Here is a 12744-nt window from a genome sequence, read left to right as displayed (position 1 = left end):
TAATTACCTGATTGGCACAATCAGGCAAAAAAGCAACTCCCACAAAATACAGGGATCTTGATTCAACTTCCAGTCCAGTACATCATTAACCTGTCACAAATATTCTATCCATCAAGTACACATCCAAATTTTATGAACTTTCATTTAGCTATTCTTATAGTCACCATGCCTGTATATGTCAGAACTAATATATGTCTGCTTGTGTCTGTGTATGTGCGGATGGATATGTGTGTGTATGCGAGTGTATACCTGTCCTTTTTTCCCCCTAAGGTAAGTCTTTCCGCTCCCGGGATTGGAATGACTCCTTACCCTCTCCCTTAAAGCCCACATCCTTTCGTCTTTCCCTCTCCTTCCCTCTTTCCTGATGAAGCAACCGTTGGTTGTGAAAGCTTGAATGTTGTGTGTATGTTTGTGTTTGTTTGTGTCTCTATCAACCTGCCAGCGCTTTCATTTGGTAAGTAAAATTCTGTAACTTACCAAACGAAAGCGTTGGTACGTAGATAGAAACAATAAAAAACACAAACACACACACAAATTTCAAGCTTTCGCAACCCACGGTTGCTTCACCAGGAAAGAGGGAAGGAGAGGGACAGATGAAAGGATGTGGGTTTCAAGGGAGAGGGTAAGGAGTCATTCCAATCCTGGGAGCGGAAAGACTTACCTTGGGTGGAAAAAGGGACAGGTACACACACACACACACACACACACACACACACACACACACACACACACACACATCCACAGACTGCTTGTGTCTGTTATGTGCGGGTGCGGATATGTGTGTGTGTGTGTGTGTGTGTGTGTGTGTGTGTGTGTGTGTGTGTGGGTGGGTGGGTGGGTGGGTGGGTGGGTGGGTGGGTGGGTGCGCGCGCGCGCACACGAGTGTATACCTGTCCCTTTTTCCCCCAAAGTAAGTCTTTCCGCTCCCGGGAGCGGAAAGACTTACCTTGTTGGGGGGGAAAAATTGACTATATATATATTTATGAGGAGGTCATAATAGATGAAGCACAAAGGTACCATTCTTGCATTTGCCTCAAATGTTTCATGGAAACCATGAAAAACTGACATCCATCAGGGCAGTCAAATGAAAATGAGACAGATGGAAAAAAGAAAGTAAATTGTTTACTATTTCAAATGTCATAATTGTTAATACATTTATCCCACTGTGAAACAAACAGTCAACGCCTTCACGGAGAAATGTTTGCAGTCACCTACAGAACTATGATTGCACCAGGCATGCATCTCTTTGTCCAAAGGAAATCAATGGCCACGAGTGTCTTTCTTCAGAGCTCCAAAAATATGGAAATAGCATGGGGAGAGATCAGGATTTTGGTGGATGCTTGAGTAGAAAAGTGGGCCATATTTGTTTTGCCATTTATGAGTTAGGCATTGCTTTTTATAGCCAAGACAGAAAAGCATCAGAGAAAAGCCAGACCATGTCCTGGATTGTGTCTTTCCATGCCAGCTGTTCGATGATTTTGTACTCCTACAAAAGGAGACCTCATTATTCATTAATGTAACAGACTAAGTCCATCGATGTTGAACATAGTGACATGTAATTTGAAGTTTCATACTGGAGTAATTCTGGAAATGATAAAAGAAAATAAAATCACAACAATATGTTACATATATTTGTATACTCCAGTTTTTTTAAGTTAATTTTGTGTAGTGAGATACGAGATTAATTCACTATTAGCAAGATTCTCTACATATTACTTAATACTAAAATAACAACGTTAAAGGATACAATCCACAGTCACATTGAAATATATGAAATTGGTTTTATCCAGTGTTAATGAGACACTAGAAATACAGGGGTTGGACAAAAATATGAAAACATCCCGAGAAACACATGCTTGAACATAAATGCAGTTGCTACCCAAGCCTGCAGGTTGTGTTGTTATATTCGACCATGAATGATACCTGTGCAATGTCCTCAATACATTACAAGTGTCAGTTGTGGCCAAGACAATCTTCTGTGACATTGTGAATGAATTCTGTCAGAGTTAAGCAAATTTGAATGTGGGCAAATTGTTGATGCTTGTATAGCAGGTGGTACTATAACCAAGGAAGCCAAAGTGTCTGGTGTTTCAAGAGGCACCATACCGAAGATTTATATCACATACAGGGAAAGTGGAAAAACATCATCCACTAAGTCATAACACAGACGAAATAGTGTGCTGAGCAATCACAACAGACAGTCATTGAAGAGGATTGTAATGAAAAATAAGAGAGAACGACAGCCACAAAAGTCACTGCAGAACTGAATGTTACATTTGCATACCCTCTCAGCATCAAAACAACATGAAGGGAGCCTCACAATCTGGGAACTGCAGGATAAGCTGGAATTCCAAAACCACTAATCAGTGGTGCAAATGTTCATAACAGGAAAACATGGTGCTGAAGCCATTAAACGTGGACTACAAAAGTTTTTTGATTGGATGTGCCTTGCTGCACAATGCCCATGCTTGTGTTCCAGTAGCGAAACATGGCTGGGGTTCGGTGAAGATTTTGGCAGCAATGTCCTGGTACTCTATGGCATTACAGCCAAGGATAGTACAAAAATTTTGGCTGGTCAAGTCCATCCCATGGTATGCTTTTTCCCCAGCAGTGATGCTGTGTTCCAAGATGACATGGCCCATGTTCACATAGCTTTCACCATCCAGCACTGGTTTTGTGAACACAACCATGAATTGTCACATTTCCCCTGGCCACCACAGTCACCAGAACACAATATTATTGAACCTTTGTGGTTTATTTTGGAGGGACGGGTGCATGATCACTATTCACCTCTATCATCATTACCTGAATTAGCCACTATTTTTCACAAAGAAAGATTCCTTTGAAAACCATACGGAATCGTATTTAACCATTCCAAGGCAACTGGAATCTGTTTTGAATGCCAATCATTTTCCTACATCATATGGCTTGGTAATGTGTTGGTGTTTCTATATTTTTGACCACCCCCTGTAGTAGATGAGTTTTGTTACATGGGCAGCAAAATAACTATGATGGCCAAAGTAGAGAGGATATAAAATACAGATTTGGAACTGCAACAACAGTATTTATGAAAAAGTCACATACATGTGTGCAGCCTATAATGAATCTGTATCATAAGTACCTCTATTCACTAGTAGTTGATGAGATTTCCAATTCCATTCATTCTTCAAATATGTTTTTTCAAAAACTACAAATCTGATGTTAAAAATGGAGCTTTTGGGATCAGTATATTGTTTGGGAACTTTCCGTTGAAATTTCATTCTTTTCAATATTTTCTGTCATATTTTTGAAATCCATTTTCATCTTTGACTTCTAAGAATGTCAACTATCCTAAAAATGCCAGTTGTTTCTTTCATCAGTAACTGGCAGATATTTCAGCATTTTGCATTATTTAGTTGCAAAAATTAGATTCCAAATTTATGTTCAAAAATATATAATGATTCTATTACTGTAAATTTTGTTTATGACCTGAATATTGTTTTCTTTGTGAATGTTAACTCAGGCTTGCAGTTAAAAATATATCGCCGGTGCTCAGCACCGATGAGTTGTCCTAGCTTTGTTTGATTTTCATATAACATACTCTTTGATCAGTATTCAAGTATGATAAGTTGGTCTTGGACTTGCTTTCATGTAAGATGAAGTGGAGTTTCATTTGTTGAATTGGTCACTGTGAACATCATGCATAACATGAATGCCATTTTTTTATATAATTCTAAAACTATGAAAAGCAATGAAATCTCATTACTGAAATCAGTGTCTATTTAAAAGTAACTCTCTTTAGCCAGTTTCCAAAAATTTAAAACAATAAGTTGTGGCACAGATTCTTTGAAAAATTAAGATGAATATTAAAATGATTTTTTGTTACAGTAACAACCAATACTTAAGATGAAAACCATTCCTTACGATGAAATTCTACAATGTTGCTTCCTATCACATACAGTTGTACATTTACCTGTCATATAGCTGTGACAATTAAATGTGAAAGCTTTGATTACATCATTGAAATATTTTCTTGTCGACTGGACTGTAGGGATGGGACTGTTGGAACCCTTATATGGAACTGAAGTGTGGATGATAAACAGTTCAGACAAGAATAGATGCTTTTGAAATGTATGTTACAGACAAATGCTGAACATTAGACAGATAGATTGAAAGCTAATGAGAAGGTACTGAATCAAACAGGGAAGAAAAGAAGTTCATGGCACAACTTAACTAAATGAGAAGATTGGTTGGTAGGACATACCCTGCAGCATCAAGGAATCGTCAGTTTGGCAATGGAGGGAAATGAGGGGGTTGAAAACTGTAAAGGAAGACTAATATTCAAATACAGTAAGGAAGTTCAAATGGATGTAGATTGCAGGGGTTAGGCAGAAATGAAGAGGTGTGCACAGGACAGATTAACACAGAGAGCTACATCAATCCAGTCTTTGGGCTGACGACCATGGCAACCAAAATGCCAATAATAAGTAAATCTCATCTAGTTTCCTTAGAAATGTCACAGAAACTCGCGCTTTCTTGAATAACTATGATATTTTCATTAGAAATCCACATAATACTTGTATAGGAATAATAATACTGTTACATTTCTTTTTTCCTTTTGCTAGAGGCAAGTGATATAATAATCTACAGCTACATCTATATCTACATCTACATACATACTCCGCAAGCCACTGCACAGTGCGTGGTGGAGGGTATCCTATACCACAACTAGTCATTTCCTTTCTGTTTCATTCGCAGATATAGTGAGGGAAAAACAACTATCTGTATGCCTATATATGAGACCTAATTTCTCGTATCTTATCTTCATGGTCCCTATGCGAAATGTATATTGGCAGCAGTAGGATCATTCTGAAGTCAGCTTCAAATGCTAGTTCTCCAAACTTTCTCAGTAGTGTTCTTCACAATTAATGTCTTCTTCCCTCCAAGGATTTCCAAGTGAGCTTCCAAAGCATATCCATAACACTTGCATGCTGATCGAACCTGCCAGTAACAAATCTAGCAGCTCACTTCTGAATTGCTTCGAATTGCTGAATTGCTTTCAATCTTACCTGGTGTGGATCCCAAACACTCGAGCACTACTCAGGAATAGGTTGTAATAGTGTCTTATAAGCAATCTCCTTTCCAGATGAACTGCACTTTTCTAAAATTCTCCCAATAAACCAAAGTCAACCATTTGCCTCCCTAACACAATTCTCACATGCTCGTTCCATTTCAGATCACTTCAGAATATTTAAACAACGTGACTGTGTCAAGCAGGACACTACTAATGCTGTATCCATACATTAAGGGTTTGTTTTTCCTACTCATCCACAGTAACTTACATTTTTCTACATTAAGAGCCAGCTGCCATTCATCTCACCAACTAAAAATTTTGTCTACGTCACCTTGTATCGACCTACAGTCACTTATCTTCAACACCTTCCTGTACACCACAGCACCACCAGTGAACAACTGCAGACTGCTGTCCATCCTGTCTTCCAGATCATTTATGTATATAGAAAATAGCAACAGTCCTATCACACTTCCCTGGGGCACTTCTGATGTTACCTCTGTCTCCGTTGAACACTCGCCATCGAGGACAACATACTGGGTTCCATTACTTATGTAGTCAGAGAGCTAGTCAATATCCAGCAGCCTACTCCATATGCATGTATCTTCGTTAATAGTCAACAGTGGAGTACCATGGCAAATAGTTTTCAGAAATCTAGAAATATGGAATCTGCCTGTTGCCCTTCATGCTTGGTTCACAGTATATCATGTGAGAAAAGAGCAAGCTGGGTTTTACACGAGTTATGCTTTCTAAAGCCATGCTGATTTTCAAACTCAGAATATGCTCTAGAATTCTGCAGCAAACCAATGTTAAGTATATCTTTTACCCTTCTTATACACAAGAGTCACTTGTGCTATTTTCCAGTCACTTGGCGCTTTGCGTTGGACAACAGATTTGCGATAAATGCGGCCAAAGTAAGCTTGAACAAACTGTCAGAGGCAGAAAACATAAAAGAAACCCATTTAAGCCCAGCAACTACAGGGCAGACTTTAGATTTACAATTACCTGTAGTTCACTGCTATTAAAACACTGTTGATCTACAAGCTTTCTTACTTGAAGAAAGAATGGACCATATAGGTGAGCTGTGGGAACTGAAGAACTCACAACTTAAAACTACATCTAACAATATTATCTCCACTGAACTGTCCAGTACTGTGCCTTGTTATCCAATAACACAGTGCTTTCAACATTGCTTGTCTCCAGTTGCCAACCAAAGCTTTTAGCACAGTGTTTCAGTATTACAATTATATAAAAGTGATGAGGGAAATGTCTCAATTCTTAAAGGTAGTGCACCTGATTTTTCTTGCAACCTTTTTTTTATTCAACCTTGCCCCACCGGGATGATCCACAACACTGTATGAGTTCGTTCACCACTCAACTGACACGTGGCATTCTCAATTTGTCAACAGAATATGGCCAACTGCATAATGGTATCACCAATATAATGTCAATGCCCCTGAGGAATTTTATTTTGTGTTCAGATGTCAGGTGCTTAAGTGCACCTCTTATGCATACTCTGAAAAAACTTAGCTTCTGGCTGACAATTTGTCAACTGTGTTGGATGTCTACTAGAAGAATGTATTCAATTCAATGGCATGTCAGCCACTTTCATTCAGTTTTGACATAAACAGTCATCATGCGACACAGCACAGTGAGTCAGATTTCACTCAATAGTCTACATCATCTTCCGGTAACTCTCTCACTCACGATTTTCACTCCTTCCATGTCATACTATATACAAATGGGTACTGCCAGACTCTGCTACAGATTGAAAAAGAAACTTTTCATAGAATATGCTTTGCAATTGATGGCACAGTGTGTAAAAACTTTTCTCTCTCTTGTGAGTTTGTCCTAAATAACTACATTCACAGTATTGAGAGAGTACCAGATGAAAACTACTAATTCTTTCTAATTTCTTCTGCATATATGTTCCAGTGTTGACATCCGTTAACACTGTCAGAACTTAGTTTCTGGGCATGGATTGTACAATAACACTATATTCCGTCATTGCTTCCTAAGCAGTGATGAACTGTAAAATGTGCTGCAGTTATTGTCACTTACAATGTCTGCAACTTTTTTAAGCATAACTTACAATAAGTAATGGAAGAAATTTGTGATACTATATGAGAAGCATTGATACATTATGACTGTCGTGTAAAAACATCATGTCAGGCTTGTAAGTAACAGTTTGGAGATTCTGGGAATACTGTGTATTAAAATATTGTCTAATAGAATGTGAAGAAGTTGAATGAGACTATTATTGTAATGTTAGAAGTAGCACATGCAGAAGCAAACACACATGTGCCAAATAATGCAAGAACTGTTTTCGGAGAATTAAAACTCTTAATAAAAATCCATATGGAATTTTCAGATGGAAAACTACGAGGGTAAGTTTAGCCTTCTAATTATAAAGGTTTTTTTTTTTTCCTTTGTGCACAATGGCACCTTGCTTCACATAGTATGACACCTGTGTCCTAATTATATCTATTAAGTGTAAATGACACATCAGACGGATCACCATTAACTGTGCCACATGCTCTCCACTCAGTGAAACAACAAGGGAAGGCTTGGAATTTAAATGATGATGATGGTGCAAAGTCTGGTGGTAACTAACTTTATGCCACTTCATCTCTTTCCCTTCCAGTCAATTACTGGTAGTTAAAATTTTGCCACAATATCACATTCTAGCAAGAAATATACATACTGTTGCATCTCCTTCCCATTTCATAATCAACTATTAAACAACACAAAAAGCTAACTTCAAGGTAAAATATATCTAAAAACAAAGATGATGTGACTTACCAAATGAAAGTGCTGGCAGGTCGACAGACACACAAACAAACACAAACATACACACAAAATTCAAGCTTTCGCAACAAACTGTTGCCTCATCAGGAAAGAGGGAAGGAGAGGGAAAGACGAAAGGATGTGGGTTTTAAGGGAGAGGGTAAGGAGTCATTCCAATCCCGGGAGCGGAAAGACTTACCTTAGGGGGAAAAAAGGACGGGTATACACTCGCGCACACACACATATCCATCCACACATATACAGACACAAGCAGACATCAGTGTTGAAAGCGGAAAACAAAAATTTAAATTTTTTGGTTATGGTTTGGAAGTGGGTTACGTATTATTGAGTATATATAGGCGGGATAAAATTGTATTACGGTAAAAGGGGGAAGGTGAATTAAAAGTGAGACTACTGGTAAAAACAGAAAGAGAAAATAAGACGACAGGAAAGATTTCGAAATGCAACAGCGACAATAACAAACGTAATTGTTGGGTTCAAATTAATGATATGGTTATAATAGAGGGAAACATTCCACGTAGGAAAAATATATCTAAAAACAAAGATGATGTGACTTACCAAATGAAAGTGCTGGCAGGTCGACAGACACACAAACATACACACAAAATTCAAGCTTTCGCAACAAACTGTTGCCTCATCAGGAAAGAGGGAAGGAGAGGGAAAGACGAAAGGATGTGGGTTTTAAGGGAGAGGGTAAGGAGTCATTCCAATCCCAGGAGCGGAAAGACTTACCTTAGGGGGAAAAAAGGACGGGTATACACTCGCACACACACACATATCCATCCACACATATACAGACACAAGCAGACATCCAAGGTAAGATCTACAAGTAGCATATTTATCTGCTGATGTCACATTTCGTAACACCCTATCACAACAAATCAAACTAAAAGATGCATCTTGGAGAGATTTTTAATGCAGAGTATCTACATCTACATACATACTCCGCAACTCACCCTATGGTGTATGGCGGAGGGTACATGTACCTCTACTAGACATCTCCTTTCCTACTCCAGTCACAAATGGAGCAAGGGAAAAACGACTGCTATATGCCTCTGTATGAGCTCTAATTTCTCTATCGCGTCTTCACATTTCTTCCATGAAATGTATGTTGACAGCAGTTGAATTGTTCTGCAACCAACTACAAATGCCTCTTCTTTAAATTTTCTCAATAGTGCTTCACAAATAGAATATTGTCTGTGCTATTGGAATTCCCATTTGCATTGCTTCTCAGTGCCAGGGATGCCTTTTTAAATGTTCTTCATATGGCAGTTTGTGCAACGGGCAAACAATGGTATATCTATGTGATCCTCTTACAGGAATGATTTTGTAAATGTGAAATTTGAAACATCAGCTATCGTTTTGCTGTTTTCTATTGCCACACCAGACTGGATGATGAGCGACTTGACAGAAGCCTTCGACCCACTTATTGATTTTACAAAAGACCAGAATTTTCTTGGGTAGTTGGCAAGGTCCTTCAGTAAGGCAGTATGGTGGAACTTGTTGCATACTTCACACATTGTCCTTTTAACAGTCACACAAATTTCTACTATCTTTTGCCCGTCAACCTTTTCATATTCTTTTTTAATATGAGAGCACAAAAATCTCTGGTTTCTCAGCATTTGCCAAATTTTGCTGTTAAACCACGATGGTTCTTTTCCGGCCTTAATTCACATACTCGACATATACTTTCTAGAGCACAAATTATAATCAGTTTAAACTTTGCCCATAATTCCTTTGAAGTGCATCATACTAAATGACATTTTTCATTGTCTAAGTAGGATGCTAACAATTCTACACTGCATACTTACTGCTTTTTGAGTTTTCAGTTCTAAACTTGAGATATTTAATGATTTGTGTGTTCAATCCACAGTGTTTATGAGTTTGCAAGACAAAACAGTGATGTTTCCATGACATCACAGGTTTTGTATTGTGACTGCCTGATGGAAGCAGACTGAACAGTCACCATGTTGATTTAAGTGTTCATGAAACTTGCATTCCGTATTTGTTGGTTTGCTTATTTATACTTGTGTGTTAAGAAAAGATATAGTTTAAGCGATAAACTGCAACAAAGCATACAGAGATATCTAGAGACAGGGATGGATTCAATGTCGAAGTTTCAGCCTCTTTGTTCATGCCCTTTTGATGTATGCAGTGGAACTTGAATATTGTCGGGAAGTTGGTAGGACACCCATAGGCCCTGCTAGCCTAGTCTTCAGAAGGCCCATACAAGCTGCACTCAGTAGAAATCAAGCCCCCACGCCTCTACTGCATAGAGGTAATTGGCATTTCAAGCTGCAATCTTAAGATCAGCTACTTCCCTTTCAAAAAAACATCAATCAATATAAACATTCCCAAAAACACTCATTTCCAACATTCCTGTGTGAAATGTTTGAAATGTGCCATGACAATTTAAATCCTGTACTACATTACTGATAAATACATGTTAATATCTGTTTTGGGGCAGCTCTGCCTCAAATCCCTGAACAGTGAGCTGCACCTGATTATAGTCATAATTACATCTACTACACCAGCCCATTCTCTGATTAATTTGTTTGTTCCCTGTCTCTCCTACCACTTCCCAACATGCGATGCTCCAGTGTTCACTGAATAACTATCAATTTCTGAATTGTTTACTCAATAAAGGTCCATGTCTCACTGCCATAAGTCTAAAGCGGCAGCATGCAAAATTGCAAACTTTCCTTTTTGGACATATTGCAAGCTTGATTTTCTTCTGTTTGCTTACTTTCCTGTCCATCCAGCTTTTGTCTTCAGCTACCCTAGTTTCCTTATGCAGTGCAATATTTTGTGTATCTGATTTGCTCGTATATATATGGACATAGTTGTAGTCTTTCTAAGAACAGGATATAGAAATGTTTATCTTCTGCAATTGACTATCATATTTCATCATACTCAGACAACATACAGTAACACTGATCTTTTAGTTTTATTTACAGTTCCATTGTAGCAAATTATTCAGTCGTACAAAGTAAAGTTATATATATACACAACTGTATGTGATACCATTAAATTTTGTGATTGTATTTAAATTATTAACTTATACACAGCAACATAGCTATTTGCTACATTGGAACTGTAAATAAAATTAAAAGATAAAGGTTATTGTATTTTATATTTTATCTGAGTATGACTCCCCCTCTCTCTCTCTCTCTCTCTCTCTCTCTCACCACGCATGGGGGTGCGCGCACGCGCGCTCACACACACACACACACACACACACACACACACACATTGCTGAAAATTTAGTCAGCACATATTGAAACACATAATAACGAAACACCAAGTGAAGCAAAAAAAAAATTGTTGTTAGAATGTTATAACAGAATAATGTGCATTCAAAAATGGTGGCAAGAAGGAGAGTTTATTAAATAACTGGACCCTTCATCTAGAAAAAAAGAGTAAACACGCAGAAGAAACAGAATTACCCAAAAACTTACAGAAGTTACCCAATAATCTATGTCACAGGATAAATAATGGGACAGAATGAGAGGGAATCCAACAATTGAACCCTGCTAACAAACAACATTAGAAAATCTGATAAGGCAGTTTCAATGTGAGGATACAGAAAGAGGAGCCCAATATAGTTTAAATGATGTAAGTGGTCAGTTTTAGATAATGGAAATAATAAGCAAAAAAATGGAGTTGGCGAAGAAGGAAATAACTGAAGAAGAACGGAAAATGCAGGTGAAAGGGAAAAATAAAAAAACTACATTATAATACATAATTGTCTAATTCCATTTCTTTTGCTAGATGATGAAATCTCTTGTTCTGAAATCTAATGTTTAAGATAATTTTTTGGTTACATTTATTACACTGCTGCCACCTGAAACAAGGGACGTTTATTTTTACTTTATTTAGCCTGAAATTTTTAAAATTTTTCTATTCTTAATAAAAACAAACATACATACCTTAAGTATATGTTTCACTGCCCTCACAAATGAAGGACCATCTGGTGGTGTTTCTGCCAAGAGATTGTAAACCATGTCTGTGGTTTCTTTGACCCACTCTACTTGATCTGTTTTCAGTTCGTGGCTCTCACTGGAACATAATTATGTAATCAAGTAACTGGTATACAAGGGAAAGTTGCCATTACAAACATTACAACAGAGGGAGGGGGTGGGTAGTTACACTAAAACAAGTTAACATACTATACAGAATCCAACTGTGAAATTCTGTACTCACTTGCCAGTCTATTGTCCACAATCTCCTAGACTGAAAAGGTCAGTATACTATACTGGTTCTAGTATTCAAATACAAACTACATGCACTTCTCATAACCAACAGCAGTTTGCAAAATGATGGTAAAAATTGCATTTCAGCATGGTGGAATCATTAATTTTACTTGTAAGGCATTTCTTTTTCAGTGAGAAATGCAGTTTTTCGTAATAGTCTGCCAATACACTCTGGACATGAAGATAATAATAGAGAACAAAACAGGTCATGTGGCTGTTTGTGCTGAATCCATACACACAACACAGTGCGAGTAGAAGGAAGTAATAATTCTATTGGTTTAATTTTGTACTTACTAATAGATACACTATAATTATACAAAAAATGGGAAAAGTTAATACATTTTTGTATGAACAATGTAAGTAGATTTTAAAATGTTTTGGAATTTGAGAAGGCAATTCAAGTCCAGTGGCAATGAAGAAGAGAATGAGATACAGCACCATGTTACAGGAGACAATTACAAATCTAATATGACACTTATGTATTGTCTGGGATCTAAACAAAAGACAGTGAAAGACATAACTGTAATGTCTGCTCTGTACATCCAACCAGTGTCACACACTTCAGGCGCAACACTGGTGAAATATTCATCATCAAGATAAAGCTGACCAATCACCAAACACATGTGGTCTCCC

General features: G+C 37.7%; 1 protein-coding gene across 1 annotated transcript in view; it reads right to left on the bottom strand.

Moving 5' to 3' along the window:
- The window catches only part of LOC124787992 (THO complex subunit 1), a 99928-nt gene that overhangs the window by 41039 nt on the left and 46145 nt on the right, over positions 1-12744 (bottom strand). Inside the window, exon 8 of the mRNA XM_047255024.1 lies at positions 11788-11917. Within this exon, the coding sequence (XP_047110980.1) occupies positions 11788-11917 (130 nt within the window). The remainder of the gene's footprint in view (positions 1-11787; positions 11918-12744) is intronic.

Source organism: Schistocerca piceifrons, chromosome 3, assembly GCF_021461385.2.
Source record: "Schistocerca piceifrons isolate TAMUIC-IGC-003096 chromosome 3, iqSchPice1.1, whole genome shotgun sequence".
Taxonomy (NCBI): Eukaryota; Metazoa; Arthropoda; class Insecta; order Orthoptera; family Acrididae; genus Schistocerca; species Schistocerca piceifrons.
Note: the sequence above shows the minus strand (reverse complement) of the source record. Positions and strands in the feature narration are given on the sequence as shown.